Raw genomic sequence first — 25641 nt, forward strand, 5'->3', positions numbered from 1 at the left:
TTACACAGGCTTAAAATTACATGCCACCCTTTGAAGGCAACTGCGAGGCTGATGTGGCCCCCGGTGAAAATGAGTTTGACACTTCTGCTCTAGATCTTACAGAGCACTCATCTGCCCTGAGAATGGAGCAGAAAATTACACAGAATCACAGAATCGACTGGGTTGGAAAAGACCTCAGAGACCATCGAGTCCAACCCTTGGTCCAACTCTAGTCCATTTACTAGATCATGGCACTAAGTGCCATGTCCAATCTCAGTTTAAAAACCTCCAGGGACGGCGAGTCCACTACCTCCCTGGGCAGGCCATTCCAATGCCTGACCACTCTCTCTGTAAAGAATTTCTTTCCAATATCCAGCCTAAATTTCCCCTGGCAGAGTTTAAGCCCATGCCCCCTTGTCCTATTGCTAACTGCCTGGGAGAAGAGACAAGCACGTTCCCTATTTAGAAGACAATAAAAATGTTCACCCTAGAAAAAACAATGTACTAAAAAAACTACTATCGGAGAATGAGACACAGGTACTTAACAGTGAAATGCAGAGCTGTTCTATAGTTCACTCTCCTTCCACCAAAGAGTGTCACAGCAGAAACATGAAGAAAAAGTGTATTAAGCTCTGGGGCTTAGGAGAACTCAATCCAGTTTGTGAAGAAACAAAATTGAGCAGCAACAGCAGAGGAGGACGTGCTTTTAGATGGAATATCACTGGGGAGTTCTGTCATGCAAAGTCTTTGCTGCTTTTTTCATACTGAATTTTTTTAACCTGTTATCTTCCCAGCTCTCCTACATGACTTGCTCCTTCTCCATTTCTTAGTACTGCTTTCATGGTTGTCTATAGGAGACAACCATTTTCAAAATCCCAGGAGAGCGGAATTACTTTGCAGATACTTGCACCCATGAATGGCGTGTTCAGAACTCCACAGTCTCTTCCTCTCCTATCGTACCACCGCAAATACAATTTTATGTGCAGTGGGATGGCTTGCAGTGATAGATAGTCCTGCCCAGCGCATGAAACACATGGGTTTAGAGGTGACCTCCAAGAACCACCTCATCTCATGGAAAGTGCTGGTGTGTTACATCTGTGGACCAATTTTAGGGTGAGGCTCTACTTCTACAATATGCTTAAAAAAAAAAAAAAATCTACATCAATATTATCATCAAAATACAAAAAAAATAGTATTTTAGCCTGGATTTGTAACTCTTTTTGTCTAGGAAGCTGTTATGCTACGTTCCAACTTAAGGAGGGGAAGGAACACTATTTCCACTATGGGAAGAGCAAGATTTACAAAGGGATATAAACTGTGCCCTTTGGTAACAGACATTCATCAGTAGTAACACTGACTTCTAAAACGGTACCTGTGTGAGGAACTGTCTAAAATCACTCCTGCACTGGACACATAAGAGCTGGGCAAATTTTAAACAAGATTCCCTTTCTGATGCACGCTAGGTATACTGAGGTAACCTGTAGACACGATGTTCTCCTTCATGCGTGTGTCAAAGTCAGCTACTCTATGTTCGTTCTGTAAATTCAAGTGCTGCTTTATTTACTTATTTTACTTCCATTTTACTTATTTGGAATAATTTCCATAAGGTTACATTCCTTTAATGACACTCATGACTCAAATACTTGTTGATGTAGTCAAACAACATCTATTGATGTGAGTCACTGAAGTAAATAAGTGTTATTAAAAATGAGACAAAACAAAAGGCAAATATATATATCCAGCAGAATGATAGGGATCACCACCATTTGATCAGTCTTCCCTGTTGACTTATATCTGCAAGTTACTTTGAGGTAGCGCTAGAAAGAAGCTGTTGGTCCAAGAGCATCCCTGCAAAAAGAAACATTCATTGTCTTAAGTACCATTTTGTGCTTTTTATACCCTTTTAAGTACTCCACCCTTTTTAGCCTATTTCTTTCTGCTCACTGACTGCAGGAGTAGTAGTCCCTCAAACCATCATCATAAAGCCTGTCCAGGTAAGTAGTAGAAAACAAAACCACTATCCTTTTGAAGAAATCAGCAAGTTTTGAGTAAAGGCACTATCCACGGCAGCTAGGTGCAATGAAGAGTTTCTAAAACCAGAACTAGATATTTTTGCAAATAAACCATCAAGCTTAGAAAACACACCTATATTTCAGCTGGGTAAATCAGAGACAAAACACAATCAGAAGTGAAATATCATGGTGTTGCAAAAGTTGCTTGTAAGACTTGTTTTTTCTTATATGTTCCCACTGCAATCACATCTTTGCAGAATTGATGGCAGGCACCTGTATCGTATTTTCAGGTACAAGCTACCAAATACAGGCTGGTAGTTGAACAGCTCTAACTTTACTCAGTAAGAAGTCCCAGCAATGCATTCTCATAGTTCTGATGCACTCGCCTTCTCCTGTATTTGGGGCTCATGGGTAACACACCAATACAGAAAGAAATTTAGCATTTAGTATGCCTTTACGGTTAAGAACATGCACTGCACACACCGTCTTGATCCCATGTATGCACTCCTAACTGGAAAGAGGAACAGACTAGTAAGGCTCAGGAGACAGAAAAAGAGGTTAGAGAGCTATTTTAGAACAGTGTCACGTGGGTTGCAACCAACAGACTCTCCTCCTCACCTCATTTTTCTTGTGTGTTGACTAGAAGTAAACACACCCCCAGTATCTCTCAGGTTTAGAATACTAATGGCCCAAACTACCTCTTTCACTGCATTACAGAAACAACATTTTAACTGTGTCCTTTACAGTCCAGAACAGAAGATGCATGCACGTCTGAAAACAGTTTCTAACACAGAGTGTAGAGATCTTGTTAAGAGGTAAAAATCTGCATAAACGAGGTGGCTACAAACTGTGACTTTGAGATTTAAGTACTGTGGTGATAGTATGTTGGACTAAGTGAAATCCCATGGCTACATGGCCATTCATTACATAACTGACACACAGATCAATCTCCCAAATGAGAAGAAACAAACAAACAAAAAAAATCAGCAGATACCCCATAGTATTTCTGCTGACCCAACACACATTCTTAGCATCCCATTTTTAATTGACAACACAATAAAAGGTTTCCACAAATTACTTGCTGCAACTTAAGTACAGTATTAGGTGATGCTATGCAAGCCACTTCAAATCAGGATATAACCCAGGCACAGACATGGAAGCTGTCTTGCTGCTCATGGTGAGCATGCTTGCTAGATACAAAACCCTTTTCTCAGTGGACTAGTTTGTACTACCAAGCTCAAGCACCACAGCTTTGCACAACTGAAGTGGCATCAAATCCTGTACACTTCTGAAGCTTTAATACTCCCATCCAAATCCAAAGGGCTTGCATCTACTATCTGGAGTTTAGTGTAGTCTGCGGGAAGTTCTATACATGCAGAGGCATCCCCTTTCCCACTCATTTTGCTTCATTCCCTTTCTACTTTCTGTCACATTCTTGTTAATAACTCCCTACCATCACCCTCCAAAGACTCACATGGGAATTATTCACCCAAGAAATTTAAGCTCCCAGCTACCTTGCAACTAGCCCTCCCCAAAGCAGGGCAATAGCTGCTGAAACTGCAATGCTACTCCCTCTGCCTCAATGAGGTTTGTTGAATTCTATCTACATACACATCTGCACAAACCCCAGGAAGAATGAACCTCCTATAGTACTCCAGAAACCTTTTCTGGTTTAGAGAACCTACATTTAATGGGCAAGACTTTTGATGTATTCCTAGCTGAAATTAAACTGTGCCAAGGATATTCTGGTCAACAGCTAGAAATGACCTGCCAGTGCCAAATCATCACTCAGCAATTCAGTATTTATTTTTAATTCAAGAACAGCATATAGGTTGTGACTACCACTTAAATTACATTGTCATGTGAAAGTCAGAGAACTTTATTCCTATCTGCCATCATAGCAATTATGGTTTAGATTACCCCCAAAACTAGTTTTAGTAGCTTCCACAGCTATTAGCTATAATTTCTGCTAACTTTGTTTCCAGCCTAACTTATGTTATTCTGTACATTAAGCAGTAAGTAACTTTTTCATACATATGGGCTTAAGTAGCCCCTGTGGGTGGAAAATACTTTATACTTCAAGATGAGAACAGTTTAGAGGAAGCCACTCAGAAGTTGCAGAACTTTCCTCATTGCTATCTCCCCTAATGTCCTCAAATACCAAAAACTGTCATCCTACTAAAATTACGACTTCATCACTATAAAACACCTGAGCATGAAGACTGAACAAATTACAGAGATGTCTAGCACAGGGTGCAACTTAATTGAGGAGCTGTTATTATGGTAGTTCATTCCCAATGGGTTATTTTTTCTTCCTTTAAATGAGAAACTTATTTTCCCCCAAGAATTTTTAGGTTTAAGAACATGTGTTATGTTACACCAGTTTCTTTGCTGTAAAGTGTCAGTTCAGAAGACTAATAATAAGTAGTACAGGAATAAAATTTTTAGTAGGGATCATCCTTAGTCTTTGGAATGTTTGCAGCTACAGCAGCTGAATGTTTGTCCTTCTGTATGTTTAAAATAGCATATTGATAAAGGAATTCTAACTGACCTAGCATCAACATGCAGTTAGCAGCAGCAGACTGCAGGAGAAAGAATGGGCTCAAGTGTACTCATTACAAACCCTATTAAGTGTCTCCCAAATACACACATGATCTAAGCAAGTGTGTTAAGAGCTTGTAAAAGTTTGCCTAGGTAACTTGGAAATACATGAGAGTCAGTTTTCAACAGTGTCCCAATGCCCATACCAAAACCAGGTGAAATATGCCTACTGCCTCCAGCTAAATTCCACAAGCCAGAAGAGAATGTGCTTAACATACGTAAGTAAAATCCCTTGCTGGCAGGTTTGCAGAAACAAAATTTTATTTACACAGTCAAGTCTATCTTCAGACCCCATTCAACTCTTTACATTTCTAGAATATTTACATGATTTCAAGATGCTCCAATTGATGGACAAAAAAATTACAGAAACTGTCAAAAGCATAGCAGAAAAACTCAGCCTATCATTGTGCTTTAAAACTTATGATCTAGAGTAATGTAGAAGAAATGTAATTTTAGCACCTTGGTCATAACGGTCATGCTATATAAGACACTTAAATAGCAGGGGGGATGTCAGAAGTGACCGTATCCAGAGGTTGCCAGTGACAATTCATGAGGGAATCATAGAGTTCTTCACTTGTCTCGATAAATTGTCTGTTCATTTCATCAATATCCAAGTAAAGCTGCGGATCTGAAAATAAAAGCCTGGTAAGTACAAGGGTCAGATCTTGGGAGGCATGCACACAAAAACTGTAAATAAATGTCTAAATGTGGTTTTAGACATTTAATAGATTTAACAGTCAAAGTAGTAAGATGTTTATCCAGCTAGAATTTTAACAAACCTGACAAGTCCAGCTCCTTTTGGAATTTGTGTACTAGAATGCTAGGACTATATCGGCATTTCAAGATAAAGAATAGATTTCATGATAACTAACAATTAAACTCTCCAAAAAGCCATTTAATTCATTTATACAGAATGTGTTAGGCAGGATAAAGCTTCTGAACACTAACACAAGATATGTCTATACACAGAACTGCCTTCAAACCTTCTAGGCCCAACAACTACATTTCGTAAGTTTTGTACCTAAGTGCAAAAGTGTTGTTGACAGTGTCCCATTCTGCCTGACATGCTGTACACTATCAGCTTTAAAATCCTACCTCATCTCAGCTATAACCCATGGAGGATCCCACTACAACAGCTGAATAAGACATTCTTCATCCAATAGTCATTGGCTTGCATTGCTAAAGGGCACAAGTCTAGCTAAATTCAAGTTGCAGGGATAGAATCATTACCTTCAGTTATCAGGTCATCATTGATTTCAGTCATAGCTGAAGTTTCCTAAAACAAAAAAAAAGAAATAAAATATCTTAAGTTTAATCATCATCTATTTTGGAAAGCATCACAAGCCCAAAATAATTCTGTACTCCCAAACCATTCCCTTCTCCCACAGCTACAAGAATAGGCAGAGGGCTTGTGTTGGGGAAAGTTGCAGTTTGTTTTCGGGGTTTTTTTTTTTTTTTTTTTTTTTTAGTTTCTCCCCTCCTCTCTCCCCATTTTTTGTTGTTGTTGTGGGTTTTTTTTTTTTCTTTTTCTTCTCTGCTTGGTTTGTTGGATTGGTTTGTTTGTTGTTTGTTTTGGGTTGGGATTTTTTTGGTTGGGGTGGTTTTTTTTTTTAACGAAAACCATAGTATAGTTCAGGTTGGAAGCAACTTCTGGAAGCTGTAATTGATAAACTGGCTGATTTAAGGTAAGACCACCTTACGATTAAGTCTTTAATTTGCTTTTAACAAATTATCTCAGAACAAAAGGAAGAGAGGAAGCCTACACCATTATGCTGTCAAAACTTATTTGGCATACATTAACAAATAATGGTGTAAAGATCTAATTTTATAGATACATTACTTAAGCACTTAAAGATACCTCTGAATGAAGCCTGCTATTCCAACCTCCACACTAAGCAGAAAACATTATTTCAGTTTCAGGACCACTTTTTGCTCTTTCACAACTTGTACAACTTATTATTTGTTATTTTTTTTAATTCATTCAAAACAAGTGTATAGTATCGTTACCTCAAAAACAGCTGGGGCCATAACAGCATCTCCTAAAGAACACTCTCCAACAGCTTGCATGCTATCATAGGGAGTATAGGAGCTGTAGTTGTAATCAGCATAAGGATCATAATTCCACTGTGAGGAATAGTAGTTCTGATAATCTTGGTAATAATCATTATAGTTGTACGATGGATACCGCTGGAATTCTGCTTTCAGTCTGAAACATGAGAAGTTTATACAGTTAGGAGTCTGAGAGCAATAAGCTGCAAATCCAGTTCTAAAGTTAAACAATTTTCCAGCTTACACATTTCAAAGTTTAAAAGGAAGCTTTTCTGAATAATTGCCTAAGCAACAGTAAGTCACTGTGAGATCTCATTTATACACATGCAAATGTTCTCACCTTTGCCAATACCAAGAGCAATTGTTTTCATGGATTAACTCAAGCCATGATACTTATCTGTATTCAAGTATTTTTACTATCTATATAAGCAAGCTGCTGAAAAACTTATTTAGTAAGACCAGAGATATACATCAAGCACAGCTGCTTTAAAGATGCATTCAGTTTTAATTAGCACTTTTGTTTGGTTAATACTAACTCGTTATTTCTAGAAACAAGGATATGAAGTCAGATTATCCATTTCAGAAGAATCATAGAATGGGTTGGAAGGGACCTTGAAGATCATCTAGTTCCACGCCCCCTGCCATGGGCAGGGATACCTTCCACTAGACCAGGTTGCTCAAAGCCCTGTCCAACCTGGCCTTCAACACTTGCAGGAATGGGGCATCCACAGCTTCTCTGGGCAACCTTACCACTCTCAGAAGTATCTGTCACTGTCTACCAGTTTGGCATGGCTACCTCCACCTGCTCAATTTTTAGTCCATGAACAGTTGCCAAAGTACAGCTGTCAGGTGAAGTCAGCACTGCCATTATCCAGCAAGAAACCAATGCAGCAGGAAATGACAAAATTAACTGGTTCTTAAAATGAATGGGCCTGCTGATTAGTTCTCACTACTCTCCTGAGCAGGTTCTCAGGGATAACTTCACACTATTGACAAGAATCAGTGCCCAAGTGTTATCTGTACTACAACCAAGGTCCAAAAGCAGAGGTACACTACAAGAAATGCATTCAGATAACCAGCTACACATTCCAAAAAAATCCTCTATGCTTAGAGATTTCTTTACTATGAACAGGTATACCTCCTGCATTTGCGAAGTCCAATTTCTCTGCCTCTCCACTTCACTGAAGTCATATCTAAGCTTTTTGTCAAAAACACAGACTGAAGGAGCTCAGAAATAGAGATGCCTGTATAGATGACTTAATGACAAACTACTCTGGCTGCATATTTTGATGCTAAGACAGTACAGTACTCAGCCATTCAGAAAAAAGATTACTGATGTGTACTTTAATACCTACACTTATTTCATTACTGCAAAGCTACATATACATTCTAATAAATAAGTACTCTTGTCTTGCTACTGTAATAAACAAATGACATTATGTCTCAACATGTTCTGCTTCCAGCTTCTTTCCTACATACATCTCTGTAGGAAAGAAAAATCTGAAAACACTGCTGACACTCTTCTAAATAGCAGAAGTGAAGAAACTTGCTGTTTCTTTGTGACCTCCTCTTGCTTTCAAAATAATGTAGTCAGAGCAATTCTGGACAGTGCTCTCGAGTAAAAGCATTTCCATTCTAAAGTAAAGAGGTGACATTTGCATAATTATCGAGGGCAAAGAGGAAAACAAACCTGTTATTTTTACTATTTAACAGAACACACAAGCTAACCTCAAATATACTGAAACTGTTTTATGTTAGAAGTTGTAATTTTGTCTGTATCCTTGATCAAAGTTTATCAAATTTGGTATCAATTCTCTAACTGTTTAAAGACTTGAATTGCCCTAAATAACTGAGACAACTGAGCTGGCAGAGTGAAAAACCCTCAAAACTCATCAACTTCAATTTCATTGCTACCCCAATCAATTGAAAAGCAAAGAACAGTATTCTGAACAAACTGTTTGAGCAACACTTCCTTTGGTTTCTCCACCCTGTATTCTGTGTTTTTCCACTTAAAACTGTTTCTTCCTCTGCCAGCCTCTATAAAACTAGCTGCCTGGTAGCTTGTCTAAACTAGAGGAAAAAGTCTAGAAGAGTACCCTAACATACAAAATCACTTGCTGTGCCCTTCTACTTTCTTTAGGCCCAAACCTGGAAAATCTATTAATGCATTCAGCTTCATTACTATAAGAATTAAGGCTGGCTACAACAGCAGCTAGGCTCAAGTTACACAGTCTGGCTAGACTTAAAGAAGTGAATTCCCCCAGCAATCCTGAAATACGTTGATTAATCCAGGGAGTCAAAAGACAATGCTTCTGTATTTTTGGTTTTGTAGACTACATCATGGGTACAGCCACTGCATCACGGGCCAAAGGCTTTACAAAGGCATAGCTACAAGAATCTGATTGTTTAGTATTACTGTATCAATGCATAACTCATTGTTACCTTTTAGAAATGCCTATGCTCAGCCGGATTCGTTTTCCGCCAAGACCTGGTGCATTCTGGCAGTCTTGCAGTGCCCTCATCTGATCACCTTGCTCACCAAATCTGACATAGGCATACCCTCTGCAATTTTCAAAAGGGAAAAAACAAATTCTAGTAGGCATAACAGTTACAAAGCTAATTAATTCAATTCCTGTCTTCTACAAAAACAGAAGGTAGTAGCTACTATAGCTTCCATTACCTAAGCAACCTCTCTGGCATGTTCACATACACAGAGGATGCTTTCAAATGAAACACGTGGACCAGAAGCAAAAACGTTTGTTCTTTCATAGCATTAAGATGCAATTTGCTGAGAGTGAGCAAATACATTTTAATTACTATCTTTGTAAGTAATCAGATTCCATATTTTTGCACTTAACAGCAGTTAATTTATCCATCAGCATTAACTCACTTCTACCATTGTACAGCACTAACATTCTTTTTATACTTGTTTTAAGTTTCTTCAATTTGTCTACTGCATTCAGCATTGTCTGAACAGCAAACTCACTCACCCTTGCTTGACTCACTGCCTGGCCAGTCTAAATCCTGCTAGGCTTTATTTACTAATATTAATAGGTTTAGCCTCCCAACCCCCTACAATTTACCAGGCCTTACACTTTTCTCCCACATGTAAAAAGGAAATAATTTTGTCTTCAGTACTGCAGATGACTAAGTGGACTCACTGCTGTATGTAAGCACAGCTGCACAGATTTCAGTGCATGGCTCTCCCTTCTCCCACCATTTATTTTATTTAATGCAGATAAGCATGTCTAAATTGAAGCTTATCACTTTAACTGTTTAAACCAGGAAGTTTTAAAACACAAGGACCCATGCTGTTAAAAAAAAAAAGTGATGCTAGAGACTAATCGGTCTTTTCCTGCCTCTAAAGATGATACAGGAAACAGTTTCAACACAAGTTCTTCTGTATTACTTACAGAAGCAAATATATTGACAGCATTATACATTTTCACAAGCATTACCTGGAATATCCCAGCAGGTCTGTTGCTATTTTGCAGTCAAGACATGAGGGGTACCTCTTTAGGAAATAGTCAAAGAGCTGGAAGTCATCCACTTCAGGAGTAAGCTCTCCAACAAATATTGAATAATCCGGTCTTTAAGAAGACAAAAGAGAACTGTTAAGGTTGAGACTAAGATAGCTGACTGAAGCATTAAAATTTCTAACATATTAGCAGGTAGTTATCCCTGGACAAATAAGGATACACCAGACAAATAAGGCGACAAAATGTACAAACAGTATTAACTGAAAAACTCTGCTGAGTAATGTCCAGAACTGCAATGCCATCACTCCAGTTCTCAGTTTCTGAGTCCATTCTACTGCTTTTGTAGTAAGAGCACTTCAGAAACCCATTTTATAAAAAAAATTTTATATATATAAAATTTTTTTAAGTTCATTTTAAAAAGACATTTTTTGCCTGAACAGGGTGAGAGAGGGGAAGGCAAGGTGAAGGAGGCATAAAAATACCAAAAAAACCTATTAACCCAAGTTACAGCCACAATTCAAAAGAACTAGGACTATTTTACCACCTCTTCTCAGTGATCATGGGAGAGACACTACAAAGAAACCATCATTATTCTAGTGGCAATAGATTTCCATAAGCAATACTTAAGTGTATAGCACATTTGGTTGCTATTTCAGGATTTTAAAAGTAAGTGATGGCATTCACTAGTCACTATCAATTCAAACAGATAAAAGGGTCACAGATTCTCCTTTACCTGATTGACAAGTTAGTACTACTAGGGACAAACTCTATTCTTGCTGGTTTTACTTTGTTCTTTTTCTTCCGTTTCTTCTGCGGTGTTCTCCACCAGCTGTAGGCCTGGAGACATTCTCTTTTTTTCGCCATCAAGTCCTGTTGGGAGAAAAAAAATCACCTTTATAATATTTAGCCTCATTTACATTCCTCCCTCCCACTCCCCATCACCACAGGTGATTTCCCCATATTCACCTTGCCCTTGAAAGAAGCCTGGGGTCCCATTTCTCCCTCCGCCTCCCATGAGGGAAAGCAGCCTCTGGGGAAAACGCCTGGCAAAAATAACAGAGCCAAAGGATTGTATGAACAGCCATATTCCCCTGACTTGTCAAGCTGGCTAAAGGATTGACAGCTTCCTCTTGGAACCAGGGAAAATGCAGACAGCCCTTTGATGTTGGCCAATCCTAAGTGTTAATTAGCTTCAGGACTGGACTGTGTTCCACTTGAGCTCCAGGACTCAAAAAACCCTGCAGCAGCATCGTCCGAATGATGAAGAGGCAGCGAAGTCACCACTCTTGCCTAGAAGGGATCTTGGCTGTCCCTATCTCCCCTCATCTAGGTAGGAATCCTTCTTCTCCTATGTGAGATGCCTCTCCTCACTACCCAGCTGTGAGTCACTCCCCTAGGCCAGGAACAACAACAGGAGGCCAGCTGATGGAACATGAGAAAGCAGACCAGGAACAGGCACTAGCTTGGCTGAGAGAAAACTCAAACCCAGATGCAAGGCCAGGAACAAAGAGGCATAAGAAGTGCCTCTTGGAGGAAAAAAAAAGAAAAAACACACACCACTAAAACCAAAAAAACAAACCCCACAGTTTAAAAAGGAAGTGGGGCAACTATACAAAAGAGGAGGGAAACAACAGCTGTGTTAACACAGGTTGCCTCCCTCACTTAAGATTCTGAAGAACAAGGACTTCCAAAAATAAGAATGGTGTTTCACAGCATTTTTTACTTACGCGGGCTTTAACGTTCTTCCTCTAGAACACCTCTACATGTATCTTATATAGAGAGTGTTATGTGCAAGGTCCTTCAGATGAACTCATGCTCAAATAATCCAAACTGCAAAGCTTAACGTTATGCCCCAAACCTGCTTCAGTTGATGTGATTAAGTGTCCAGAGGACAGCCACCAATTACCACATTATCACAAGAAATCACAGGACTAAAAGAACACCCAACTCAGAGCAAGCTAGCTATTTCAGCTTTACATTTACTAGGAATTCTGAGTATGGTTCTGGAATCCATTTAGGCACTGCAAGCCTGAATTTCTGACCAAATGATCTTACCGGGCTTGCCATGATTCAAACTGTCTTCGCCCTTTCTCGAATGATATGGTTGCACAGGTTCAGTTTGTTGCAGTCCTTCCGCTGAAAGAGATGTCAGGGAGGAACAAAGATAAAGAATCTTAAACGTGAGAAGAACTACTTTCAAAGATGTTTACTCCACTTTACATCTTTAATGTTAGTATTCAGAACTCAGAAATTTAAATTCTGATTTGTCACTGCTAAAGCAGCAGAAATAAGGATATATGGCCAATGGGATGATTAGAAGTTGTCTTCACTTTCTTAAATTGTAATAATCCAAAGATTTTTCCACTGTTCAAAGCACAAGAAAATTACAGAGAGCTTTTAAGTCACCTATACATTACCCTAATTTCTGAAATGTCTACATCTAACATAGCAATTCAGAAGATCCGTGTTCTAAAACAGTTAAACTAAGCAACAGAGGTTTCAGTGTTTTGTACAACCCCATAATTTTTCTTCCCTTTTAGCCAAATTAAAAGTTGATTTACCACAAATGATACAGCTGAAACAAGTGTTGGTTCCTATGTGCTAAACAAGAGACATGTAAGATGGAAGAGGGCACAGTACAGGTAAATGTGACCATTCTCTTCATGTTTTCTTAGGTATGTCTTCTCTTTTGCTTCTTCCACATACATGTTTCTCTCACTAACAGTGAGTTCACCACAATGAATAACCTTTTATTACTGTCACTAAACCACTGAGAAACTTTCCTGAAGAGGAAATCTTTCTTGATTGTAATACCCTTTATGTTTTTTCCCCCCTAATTATCCAACGAGAGTAAGTCAGTGCAAAACAACTTTATTTGCAAAACATTTTATATCTACACACAACTGTTCCTTCACCACTGATTGTTTTTCCACATCCAGTGTTGCTCCTTCTACACAGATACTTGATTCCTTAAGTTTAATCTTTGCTTCCATGCAAAAATGTTTTAACATACTCACTGGTCAAATCCATACTCACATAATACAATAAATACAGAGTGTTTGTAATGCCTTAAAGGCTTGTCCACATGGGGCAACAGTTCAGAGGACTGCTTCTGAAAACGCACTCAGCTAACCTGACACAGGATAGCCATACACCACAATTAAAGCACCCATGCATCGTGTTATTCAGAAAAACCATGCACTTCATCCCCACACCCATCCAAAGCCATAAAAATAGTCCAGTACAAACAAACCCTTAAATACAGGTATATATTAGCAAAGTTAGTATATGCCCTCTTGCTAAACCTAGCTGTACTCATTATGAAGAATCATAAGCATCAAGTTCTTCCTGTTAAAGAAGGTCATTATTAATAAAAACATCCATAGTGATGTACCTGTAATTCAACCATTACTTTTATTAGAATGAACCATAAGCTCCTCCATGTTCTAACACTGAAATACAAATCACTGAATTTACAGCTGCATAATGCATTTTTTTTTGTTTTGCTTTTTGTTGTTTTGAGGTTTTTTTGGGGCTTGGGTTTTTTTTTGTTTTGTTTGTTTGGGTTTTTTTGTTCGTTTTAAACTTACCTGTCTTCTTGCAGATTTAACAGAGGATGGCGTACACTACAAAGCAGCTCTGTTTCAAAAGACTATCAGAAGGCAAACGATGCAATTCTCAATTGCAGTTATCACAGACTTTTACGCGAAACTATGTTTTTGTACTCTTTCCCCGTCTGATCTTGACTGTTGCCTCTTGATCTTTTCACTATAAAACAACAACATTTAAAAGCAGTTAAAACAGCATGCATTAACATTATACTTCCTATATATGCCTTAACTCTAGCTACAGTCACAGCTAGCTTATTATTTAAGCAGTGGGGCAGTATCAACCTCCAGAATTCAAGCAGATCCTTAACTGGATTACATACACATTTTACTAGCCCATTTATTCCACCTTTTAACGTTTGTACTGGCAAACAGACGGATGAAACTCTTTACGAATAAAACCACATGCGCGAACACCGCTCACCCAAACATGGAGGACAAGCCGCCCCCCTCTTGCGTTAATTTCGCTCACATGAGGCGCTGAGGGGGGGGGAATACCCCAGATCGCCTCAGGCTGGCGCGGTGACCCCCAGCCGAACGGCCCGACAAGCCCAGGCCCGAGCCTCACCACCGTGCAGTGACGCATTTTTTTATAAGCCACACGGCACGACGGGAACAGGCCACGGCGCACGACAAGGTAGTGCGCCCCGCCCGGCCGCGGCCTCCGCAAGCGGCCACACTGGCGTCGGGGCCGCGCTTCCCGTTTATTGTGCTACGAGATAAGGGGGGAGAAAAGAAACGAAGTAATAATGATTTTTAAAAGCCCGCAAGGCCCTGAAAGCGGCCGCGACGCTCCCCCGGCAGCGCCCGGGGTGGGGGCGGGGAGGCTGGTTCAACGGGCGGTCCGGCCTAACGGCCGCCGGGCCTCCTCGCCCCGCAGGCCCGCGGCCCAGCCGCCCATGAAGCGACGTCTCTGAGGCCTCGGGGGAAGGGAGGAGGCCGTCCCCCCCTCCCATTGAGTACTAGCTGGATTCGCGCCCCCTCCCCCGACGCCGGCCCCCACAACCCGGCCTCGATCACGGCGCTTCCCCCCGCCCCGCCCCGATCCCAGCACTAACGCCGCTCATCCTCCGCGTCGCCATCAGCAGCAGCGCGAGACACCTCTTCCGCCCCGCGAGGACCTCCCGCGCGGGCTGCCCCGCTCGAAGCCTGACCCGCCAAGCCCGCGGCCTCGCCGCCCCCCCACCCCGGCACTTCCCCCTTCTCAGCGGCTGGCGGAGGCCGCAGGCTCTCTCCGCAGCGAGCGCTGCCGGCCGCCAGCCGCGGACCCAGCCCGGCGCGGGCACAGGCAGGGCGGAAGACGGACCCGCAGCCGAGGGCGGCAGGGCCCCGGGAGCGGCGCATGGAGCTGGTGGCGGGCTGCTACGAGCAGGTCCTCTTCGGGTTCGCCGCGCGGCCCAGCGAGGTGAGAGCAAACAGGGCCGCCCGCCAACCCCCTGAGGGAGAGAAAGGCCGCGCCGGAGCGCACCGCGCCACTCACCGACTCCTCGCTCCGGAGTGGAGGGGCCGGGCGCGCCGGGTGGGCTTTTAAAGCGCCGCGGGGGCGGGGCAGGCTCCCGCAGCCGCAAGGCTCGGCCCCTCGCTGCTGGCGTGGGGTGTGGGAGCGGCCCGCGGACACCCCGCTGCCCGGCCCGGGAAGCGCGAAGGGTTCTCCGGAGATGTGGATCCTTGGAGCTGCGGAAGGCGGCCGGCCGCGTGGGTGCGAGGGGCTGCGCTGCCAGCCTGTTCCTCTCAGCCTGTCAGCGCAGAGCTGAGGAGAAGCGGCTGCGCAGAGGACTGATGCCACATTGTTTCGGGGGGGCCGGTGCGAGGCGGGAGGCGTGTCTCCAGTCTGCAATGGTGGGAGAAGGGAGAGTTTGCCTCCGTTGTCCACGAGATTTATCTCTCTGCAGATACTTTTCCTCACACAGCTTCAACTAAGCCCAACACTGAGTACAGGATGCAGTTTGCACACTTAAGTCGTTCGGACTCATCTCCTAACACCACATTAACTCAATTAGATCCCATTACACTTAGAGCTGAGTATAATTCGTTTGCATTTTACTCATATACTTCTTCGCGTTTTGGTTAAAAAAAAAATACAGGATGATGAAGTAGAAGCTCACTACAGGAAGCTTCAGAAAGACCTGTTTATTTTGTATTTCATTTACAGTCCTGGACGGTTGTCCCTGATTTTACACATCATGCCCACTCTGCCTCATTGTCAGCAGTAGCAGTGAATAACAGATATGTGGTCACTGGGAGCAGAGATGAGACAATCCAAATCTATGACATGAAAAAGAAGATAGAACATGGGGCACTGCTGCAGCACAATGGTAAGGGAGCTTTTCTTAATAAAAAGCATTAATGATAGAAATGTAGGTGAAAAACTGGCCCTTGCCAGAAGAAGGACATTGATTTTTTTTTTTTATTAAGTGTTTAATAACAATAGTGTTGCAGCCATGATAGTCACTGATAGAAGCTCTGTGTCACCTGCGCCATAGTGGTTGAGTACTGCTGTTTGAGAGAACGGACAAGATGCAGTTCAGACGTGTATGGCTGCAGCAGGGCTTCTAGAGAACATCAGTGGTTGAATATGACAAGAAAATTTGGGGGGGTTGTGAATAAATACTTAGGAAATTATTCAGATTTCACAGAACCATAGAATGTCCTGGGTTGGAAGGGACCCACAAGGATCATGGAGTTCAACTCCTGTCCCTGCACAGGACAACCCCACAGGTCACACCATGTGTCTGAGGACGTTGTCCAGTCTCTTCTTGAACACTGTCAGGCCTGGGGCCGTGACACCTCCCTGGGGAGCCTGTTCCAGTGCTCCACCACCCTCTGGGGGAAGAACCTTTTCCTCATGTCCAACGTGAACCTCCCCAGCACATCTTCCTGCCATTCCCTCGGGTTCTGTCATTGGTCACTAAAGATAAGAGTTTGGCACCTGTCCCTCCTTTTCCCCTTGTGAGGAAGCTGTAGCCACCATGAGGTCTCCCCTCAGTCTCCTCTTCTCCAGGCTGAACAAACCAAGTGACTTTAGCTACTGCTCATACAGTTTCCTCTCCAAACCCTTCACCAACTTTGTAGCCTCTTCTGGACACTGTCCAGTAGCTTTATACCCTTTTTATCCTGTGTTGCCCAGAACTGCACACAGTGCTCCAGGTGAGGCCGCACCAGTGCAGAGCAGAGCAGGACAATCACCTCCCTCGCCCGGCTGGCAATGCTGTGCTTGATGCACCCAGGACACGCTTGCCCTCTTGGCTGCCAGGGCACTGTTGAACTCGTTCAACTTGCTGTTGACCAGAACCCCCAGATCCTTCTCTCCAGAGCTACTTTCCAGCATCTCGCCCCCCAGTCTGTATGTACAGCCAGGGTTGCCGTGTCCCAGGTGCAAAATCCAGCACTTGCCCCTGTTGAACTTAATGCTGTTAGTGATTGCCCAGTTCTCCAATTTGTCCAGATGCCTCTGCATGGCATCTCTGCCATCAAGAATGTCGACAGCTCCTCCCAATTTTGTGTCCTAGGGTAGATTTGCCCAAGGGTAGGGTAGTAGCTGGCATGTTTTGCCACTAGGAGCTTCTCAGTTAATTCATAAGTTCTCTGTGTGGTAACTGTTCAGTATGTACAATATTGTTGATAGCTCTGGTTTGGATTTCTAGGCACAATAACTTGTTTGGAGTTCTATGGTACTGCACATCTACTGAGTGGGGCTGAAGATGGACTAATTTGTATCTGGAACACAAAGAGATGGGAATGCCTGAAATCCATTAAGGCGCATAAGTGAGTTTCTTAACTCTGCATATTCACACATGTTTTTATCTTTATTTTCCTTGTAAATGATGTATGTGGCTAATACATTGTTTTGTTTTTATCAGGGGGCACGTGACATCTCTGTCGATTCATCCTTCTGGGAAGTTAGCTTTGTCAGTAGGAACAGATAAAACACTAAGGTGAGTCAAAACTGATGAAGGAATACTGAGAATCATAATTCAATAACTTCTAGTAAATTCTTATAAGCAACAATTCTGTGCTGGGACTGGACAGTGCAACACTGCTAAAACATAGTTTGACATCAAATGTTTCAAAGATCTTCTGGTTTGTCTTTTGAAGTTCTAGGTACCAGCAATATTTTAAAGTCTTAAAATCATTCTGGTTGGAAGAGACCCTCAAGATCATCGAGTCCAACCATAACCTAACTCTAGCACTAAACCATGTCCCTAAGAACCGTGTCTAAACGCCTTTTAAACACCTCCAGGGATGGTGACTCCACCACTTCCCTTAGCAGCCTGTTCCAATGCCTGACAATTCTTTCCGTGAAGAAATTTTTCCTAATATCCAATCTGAACCTCCCCTGGCACAACTTGAGGACATTTCCTCTTGTCCTATCACTTGCTAATTGGGAGAAGAGACCAACACCCTCCATGCTACGACCTCCTTTCAGGTAGTTGTAGACAGCGATAAGGTCTCCCTTAGCTGTTCCTAGCCTCTTGCTATGCTCTAACTCTTCGTAGTCACTTGTAGATGTGTAAATACATTTGCATTTTGGAACACAAATTTTTTAAACTTCTGAAAGCTGTCAGGTTTTGTTTAGTGTGAGAAAAGTAATTTTTCTCTGTGAGTGTGTACAAGTTGCTGTATATATGTGTTTTAAACATATAAAATTCTATTTTAAAAGCACAAAATGGTATTGGTGGTTTATAAAAGAAATATTCCAAATTCCTTATTGAATTTGGAAGTCATCATTTTCTCTTACATTAAGAAGGCAGTAAAATGCATAGAGATGCTTAAAAGCTTCATTTGGATGCCTCATGTCAGCAGATTGGACTTCAGTTTCACTGTACTGTTTTTAAACAGAATGCACATTATTTATTGTTGTCTTTCAGAACTTGGAATCTTGTAGAAGGACGATCAGCGTTTATCAAAAACCTGAAGCAAAGTGAGTTTATCAGTCCAAATTCTCTGAAAAAGTGGAATTTGTTGTTGGTTTTTTTTTTTCTGTAAAGAAAAGTAGACTGAAGCAACAAGTCAGTTAATTGCAAGCAACTTTCACAATAACATTTTTACACGTACAGGCAAGCATATGTAAGCTTATGTCCTTAGCAATAATCATTTACCAAAATGAAAACACAGTTACACTAAAGTAATTTTTTTTTCCTCTAAATGTGATGTCAGGACATTTAAATAAACATGGGTTTTTTTTTGTTTATATGCTTCTGATAATCAGAAATAAACATTTAAGAGCATAGTTTCACTTGCTTATTCTAGGTTATTTGATTTTTTTCCTGCATTTTTCTCACATTTAGGTAGAAAACAGTGTTTAGTAGCTTCTAAAGATTCTTATTTTTAGATTCTTATGCAATATAGAGTGCAAAAGACCTGTGAACGTGTGTTTACAAATGTATCAATGTTTACAGATGCCCACATAATTAAATGGTCCCCTGATGGAGAAAGATATGTGACTGTGATAACAAATAAAGTGGATATCTACCAACTTGACACAGCTTCAATCACTGGCACTATCACAACAGAGAAGAGAATTTCTTCACTTATTTTTGTTACAGTAAGTAAGAAAAAGAGAGCTACTGGGAAATTATCTAGTTCAGAACACATGAAATTAATCAGACTTGAATTTCCTTTTTTTCATTCCAAGGATTCTATCCTTGCCATAGCTGGAGATGATGAAATGATAAGGTTCTACAGCTGTGACTCTCAAAAATGCCTCTGTGAATTTAAAGCCCATGAAAACAGGTATTTTATATTTATTTACTGTTTAAATATTTACGGCAATGCTGAGTACTCAGTGAAGTTCAATGACTTGTAATGTTCAGCATATTTTACTACTGTTTTTGTTTTAGTACAGAAAGTACATTTACTTATGTGCTAAGTTCCAAATTTGGGACAAACTTGTTTGCTTTAGTGTGAGGGCAAGTACTCTGCTGTCCATTCGTGTTACAAAAACAACAGGGTATAGAATTAGAAATATTATCATTCCAAATTTATTATCTAAGTACAATACAAATATTTAGTTCTCAGTGTAAGATCAAAAGATCATATCTAAATAGAAGTCTTAAATATAAGATCTCGATATACTGGCATGGATTTATGTTAACTTTCTTTTTCAGGTTGACGGTCTTCTTTCCCTCTTTCCTTCCCAAAGCTTTGTTGTATCAGAATTGAAGTGGGGTCTGTAGTGCTTATCAGGCAGGAGATAGATGAAAATGGCTGTACAGCGTTCCCAAGTGCTCCACTACAAAACTGGACTGTACTGGACAGGCAAATTTGGTAGAAAGACATCTGGTGATGTTTTCTTGTCATATCTTGATCAGTCTGTGTAACAGTTCCCATCTTTGCAGTTCGGATTCTGAACTCCCCAGCAGGCTCATCATCCCTGTTACACGGCCTGAAATAGGGCACCCACCTCTGGCTGAGGTGGAATTGCTCAGAGGCCAGTGATGTCTCTAAAACCATAGTCACGCTGGTATATCAAAGTTTTGAAGTGGATAGCTGGCTGGTAAGGAAAGCAAAGCAGAAAAGATTCTGCTAAATTACTTGGGTTTATATAGAATGCATGTATATGGTTTTATTTATTTATTTATATATGTGCATGTGTGCAAAAATAAACACACACAGGTGCACACTTCTGTGTGTATGGTCTATGTGTTTCTGAAATTCAGTACCAATATTTTCCTGTAAGACCTAAAGAATGTTTAACCAGTCTTTACAGATTCTGAATCTTTAGAATGCTTAAATAAAACAAACCAGTTGTGCTCAGTCCAGACAACAGGAGAGTAATGACATATTCTCTGTTCTTGTCATATACCAAATATTTGTCCAAATACTGATTTTAGTTCATCAAAACACAAAAGCATTAGCTAAAATGTCATTGATGCGGTTAAAGTATTAAATGTATTAAAGCATTCAGAACTGAATCCTAAGAAGCCGAGCAATGGCAAGTGTTCCGACTGTAAGTGACAGCACTCAAAACAGATTACTGTTCCGAGTTCCTGCCTGTCATTTGTGGGTGTTCTGTTCAAACTGATTTTTAGACTGTTGCCTATTCATCTTTAATTTCTGTCAGCTTACTGTTCTGAGCTGCCATCCTATAATGTAACAAAGTATTGCATTTTCTTCACAGAATAAAAGATATCTATAGTTTTGAAAGAGAAGGACAACATGTTATTGTTACTGCATCCAGCGATGGTTACATTAAAATGTGGAATCTGGATCTTAATAAGGTTGGTCTATTAAACTGCTTGTTACATTTATGGAAAAATATCAGACAACCAAAATTGCAGATAGTTCTCTTATAAAGATTAATTTTAAATCACTGAGGAAATTGAACTTGAAATCTGGATGTCTTGATCTTCCTCCGTGTTATGTTCAGTAGAGATGAGCATGTCCACGTACATATTTTTATGCAGTTGTATATTTTTCTATTATTGTAATTTTCTTTTAAACAAACTATAAAATCAGACAATGGTATGGAGGTCTCATCTCCTCTCTATGTGGAGTCCTGCTTCCCTGTAGACCTACATGGCCAGACTTATGACTGTCTTATCAGTTATATATGTTCTAAGGACTGCCATGAATTTTTGTAACGTTGATGACTGTTGCTACTCTTTTAAGAACACAAACTGTATGTTTTCAGGGCGGTGGTGGTTCTTCATGTAGGACAAAAAATTGTCCTTTTGAAAAATTCAAACACATTAATATACTGGATACTTTTATTTCCTGTGTTTTCAAACAGTTCTGAGTAGCACATTTCTAACAAGGAATCATATCTTCAAAGTTTCCCATGTTATTGTTTCATCTGGGGTTTGTCTTTTGAAATAATAATAAGATTTTTTTAAATGTAATGATTAGTAATAAAAGATTTACTATATTCCACTATGAGTATCCTGAATAGTTCAGATATATATCTCTCAACATTTATTCATATTAGATATCTTGTCTGAATTTGCCCATTTTTAATTTCATCCTCCCTGATTACTTTTATACTTTTAAGTGCAGTAGTGAAAATCTCTTTTTTCCATTCACCTCAAAATTCTGTTCCCCTTGTACATAATTGACACAGTGATGAGGGAACTCTAACTTTCTCTGTAACATCGTCTTTATTTTGGCCAAATGTGTGATTTCTTCCTGTGCAGGCAAAGTTTTGTAAAACTTTGAATAACTGTGTGGGCTGCTCTGTCCAGCTCTTTGAGTCAGAATATCCTAATACAAGTAATTTCTGATGCTTGATGCTGTTATGCTGCACATGTCCTTGTGACACATTTCCCCCCAGTATCTGTAATAGAACATTTGCTCGAGTATTCGCGGAGATGCCTGATAAAATTGCAGTTAAGCAAACTGAAACATACTCTGAAGAGATTTGTCTTTGTGAGGGAGAAAAGGAAGCTGATGCAGTAACTTAAGTCAAATTATTTTCACTGAACCAAAAAATACCTTTTACTCTGGAGAAACTTCTGAAACCATTAACAAGTTTTTTGTGTGCATCTGTGACTCATCTAGGTACTTTTGGTGTTTAACCTACCCCCATGCCCATGTGCCTGAAACCCACTGATCTTGCTTATCAAGATATGATCTTAAAGCCATGGGAGTTTTTTGAAAACCACCATTGAGGAATGATATCGGGAGCAGGACTGTAACAGTGTGGTCATTAACAGCCTCTAGTTCTAAACGTTGTTAGGCACCAGAAATTAAGTGGAAGGTGGGGAGTAAGATACTTTCTCACTTCAAATACTGCAATAAATTTACACATAAGTAATGTTTAATTAATCTTTTTCTATCTTAACTAATACTTAATATTTTTCTATTTTTTCTATATTATCTTCAGATAAAAGATGTGCCATCTTTACTGTGTGAAGTCAATACCAAAGCTAGGCTGACGTGTCTTGCAGTATGGCTTGACCAATCTTCAGAAACAAAAGAAAATTCTGAGAAAGCCGAAACATCATCTCAAGGTAATAGAGCTGTGTGTATTTTCAGTTGTTAATGTGACTGTGAAACAGAATTTACTAAGTGGGAGCTTTTTACTATATGCATTGGAAAAATTATTGGTATCTTGAAGAATTTGGGATATGACACTGGCAGGTGATACAGATCTCCTTACCAATCTGGTAGTGTCTCAAGCCTGCACTATGTTGGAGGACATAAGCCTGTTCTAACTTCTGTTACATCAAAGTTTTGTTTCTCTTTACTGGAATAATGCACTGAGGAAGACACTGTGAAGCTTTTGAGGCAGATAAGAAATTAATAAACAGTTCAATAGAACTGCATGTCTTTTTCTCCTACAAGCAAAATTAGGTCTGAGGCCAATGCAGTTGGGCAACCTTACAAAGTCTGGCTCAGTGTGTTGTTTTGTTTTGCTTTGGGCTTTTTTTAAATTGTTTTCCTGTCTCATAATCCACTTATATCCTTGGTCTTCAGATGTTTTCATATCATAGACAAAACTATCATAAATGGCACACTGCACTGTAAATAAAAAAAAATTATAACTACTGTTTAAAAATGAGATACAAATACGTCTCTGTGCCATTTTATACTAAAAAGACTGGATACATATATCACTGTGATTGATGTCCTGCTTTTTTTTTCAGCAAATGAAGATGAAAAATCATCAATAGTCAGGAAAAACAAAGTTTGTCGGACTCAAAAAAGTGATAAAACAGCAAAAAGAAAGAGAAAAATTACTCCAGAGAAGACCAAATTGGAAGCTCCACTGCAAAAGAAGAAAAAGAAACGGAATAGCTCAGCATGAAGGCAGCTACTTACTTTCTCTCCTGAAAAAATAGTAAATGCTGGTGTTGCTGTAGTTTTTATAAGGATGTAAATCTCTGACAGGACATACACCTCCAAACTGATCTGTTGTTTAAAAGTAATGAATGTTTTTACCCTAATAAATTGGCTGATCATTCTCAGAAGTAGCAAAAGAGATGGCAACTTTTCTTAAGTGAATGAGGCAAAAATAAATTCATAATATGTAATATTTATGTTTTTCTGTTAACAGTAGCATACACTTTTTAACTGGCTCTGAAAAAGCCAGCTAAAATAATAAAAATAGCTGCATCTGTCTTTTACATTTTTGTCTCACTTAAATGCGTATATTAAAAACACACTTTTTCATTTTAGTGTTGAAGTTACTGTTCATTTGACTCAAAATATGATCTTGCCTTTGTCATGTATTACTTTTCCCACTGTAAGAAAGAACATGTTAAAATTATTTAAAATATGATGATCACATTCCATTCATACATGCACGAAAAATCGTACTTTCCAGTTTTTGACATGGAGTTATACATAGACTTTTTAAGTAAAATGGTTGGTTGGTTGGTTTTTTACCACGGCCATACTTCATGCATTTAACTTTTTAAAAAGTCTTCGCACCCATGGTTCAGATGATTGAAAACTTTTATTCAAAATATGACACAAATTTTTAGGTGGAAGAGTCTGTATCAATAAGGTTTTCCCATAGGATTTTTTCAAGTCCTTGACCTGAGCTGTATTATTACAAAAAATTATCTAACATTTGAAAGTTTGTAATGCTGATAAAATGTCACCCATCTGTTTTGCTCTTAAACAAAAACTTAATTCCTGACCTTCTCACTCAGTGGGAACAGGATTTTATCTTAAGTCTCACTACAAATACACAGTAGGAAAAACAAAGTTGAGCTGGAGGGAACAAGGTCAACTAGCTGTACTATTGTATAGCAAAAGTAAAGGTAGAGAAAATCAGAAAAAAAGGCTGAGCCAAATCTGGAGACATGAATGAAATGCAGGCTGCTGTAGAGATGTAAAACAGGATATAACTGCAGCTCATCTCTGTGTAAGCTCTGACACTGAAACAAAGTGAGCATCATCAGTGCTGTTCTGAGATTGTTCATGTGGCAGCGGCACTATTCTGGAGGCGGGTGTCCATACCTACCTTCTGTAACTGTTTCCCTTGGTTAGATAAATGATCACAACCCCTTGTCTGAGTATTCGGTACAGTTGCTTTATATAAGCTTAGTGTAATTCAACATTAAAGGGGTTTCAACTGTACTTCAGTTTGAACTTACACAGCTTTTCACTTAATACCCCAAATATGCGTGCACACAAACATGGACAAATAATATAGGACTTAAAACACTTTGTAGGCTTCACGGGAAAGGTACTAAATCAGATTTCTGATTGATAACAAGGCACCTGTAGTAACTATAGGACTTACATAACTCCATTATTTAAGATTATACTTAGTAAAGTGTTATGTCTGTTTCACAGTGCTTATGTCTGTGCTTAACAAAATGGCTGCCACTACTAAGAAGTTTAATTGTTTGAATTTTTTTAATATACGAGCTCATGGCCATGGACATCACAATTACAGAAGCAAGTTCTCATAAGGAGCAGGAAAAATCCATTCTGCACATACTTTTAAGGATTATAAAGCAAAAAAATCCACATAATTTTGGTTCTAAGGTTTAGACTTACAAGTAAATATTCAACGGCTGTAAAAATCCAAACTCCCTGTGTAGTGACAAAGAATTATGCATCTTATGAGACTCAACAATTTGTGAACTGGAGACAGAGACAAGTCCTAACAGCTTCTAGGATGAAATACAAAAACAGCCCTGAGAGAAGAACGTGTATTTCCTGCACCTTGAGTAAATGCTGAGCTACTAACCAGCACTTGCTTTTTGTTGTTGTTGTTTTCTTGCGCACATCTACCTTTTCTGTACATTTTCCATTCTAAAGGGGAGGCAGCAGCACAAAGAGAGTGGAGATGTCAGCAGTGAGAAAGCTCTTCCTGTAGCAGAGAGGGTGAGCGTGCATGATGCTGGTAGAGTAGATAGAGCCATCGCTGCAAGAAACAGCAGCCTAGCGAGCATCTCAGCTGAGCCACAGGTGAGTTCAGCGGCTGTGGCAGCAGTGGATTTCTTCCCATACTCCTGT

The 25641-nt window shown here is 40.1% G+C and overlaps 2 protein-coding genes across 10 annotated transcripts; one reads left to right on the forward strand and one right to left on the reverse strand.

The window, feature by feature from the left end:
• Positions 1–1513: 1513 nt before the first annotated feature.
• LOC102094745 (tRNA selenocysteine 1-associated protein 1) lies at positions 1514–15482 on the reverse strand. 9 transcript variants are annotated; one of them, XM_065052389.1, is made up of 11 exons: positions 15209–15482; positions 13711–13888; positions 12176–12256; positions 11087–11163; positions 10854–10990; positions 10100–10231; positions 9084–9203; positions 6600–6798; positions 5823–5868; positions 5052–5220; positions 1514–1827 (listed from the first exon to the last, which is right to left on the reverse strand). In XM_065052389.1, exons 4-10 carry the CDS (start codon positions 11114–11116, stop codon positions 5084–5086), a joined length of 801 nt encoding a protein of 266 aa, XP_064908461.1. In that variant the 5' UTR covers positions 11117–11163; positions 12176–12256; positions 13711–13888; positions 15209–15482; the 3' UTR covers positions 1514–1827; positions 5052–5083. The 9 variants fall into 9 exon arrangements, with proteins under 9 accessions (XP_064908461.1, XP_064908462.1, XP_064908465.1 ...); XM_065052390.1 differs by lacking the exon at positions 15209–15482 and adding an exon at positions 14789–14815; XM_065052393.1 differs by lacking the exon at positions 11087–11163 and having other exon boundaries at positions 15209–15481.
• PAK1IP1 (PAK1 interacting protein 1) lies at positions 14925–23843 on the forward strand. Its single transcript, XM_065052382.1, has 10 exons — positions 14925–15133; positions 15881–16043; positions 17373–17493; positions 17589–17663; positions 18597–18649; positions 19128–19273; positions 19364–19461; positions 20849–20948; positions 22550–22676; positions 23313–23843. Exons 1-10 carry the CDS (start codon positions 15071–15073, stop codon positions 23471–23473), a joined length of 1107 nt encoding a protein of 368 aa, XP_064908454.1. The 5' UTR covers positions 14925–15070; the 3' UTR covers positions 23474–23843.
• The last annotated feature ends 1798 nt before the right edge of the window (positions 23844–25641 follow it).

The sequence above is a fragment of the Columba livia genome, chromosome 2 (genome assembly GCF_036013475.1).
Source record: "Columba livia isolate bColLiv1 breed racing homer chromosome 2, bColLiv1.pat.W.v2, whole genome shotgun sequence".
In the NCBI taxonomy this organism is placed as follows: Eukaryota; Metazoa; Chordata; class Aves; order Columbiformes; family Columbidae; genus Columba; species Columba livia.

Coding starts and splice junctions, on each gene's coding strand:
- LOC102094745 (XM_065052389.1), bottom strand. CDS start 11,116: ATGGGACCCCAGGCTTCTTTCAAGGGCAAG. Junction 9,204..10,099: donor GACCTGCTGGGATATTCCAG/GTAATGCTTGTG, acceptor TGAAAATTGCAG/AGGGTATGCCTATGTCAGAT. Junction 6,799..9,083: donor AGCATAGGCATTTCTAAAAG/GTAACAATGAGT, acceptor CTCATGTTTCAG/ACTGAAAGCAGAATTCCAGC.
- PAK1IP1 (XM_065052382.1), top strand. CDS start 15,071: ATGGAGCTGGTGGCGGGCTGCTACGAGCAGGTCCTCTTCGGGTTCGCC. Junction 17,494..17,588: donor AAATCCATTAAGGCGCATAA/GTGAGTTTCTTA, acceptor TGTTTTTATCAG/GGGGCACGTGACATCTCTGT. Junction 22,677..23,312: donor AGCCGAAACATCATCTCAAG/GTAATAGAGCTG, acceptor TTTTTTTTTCAG/CAAATGAAGATGAAAAATCA.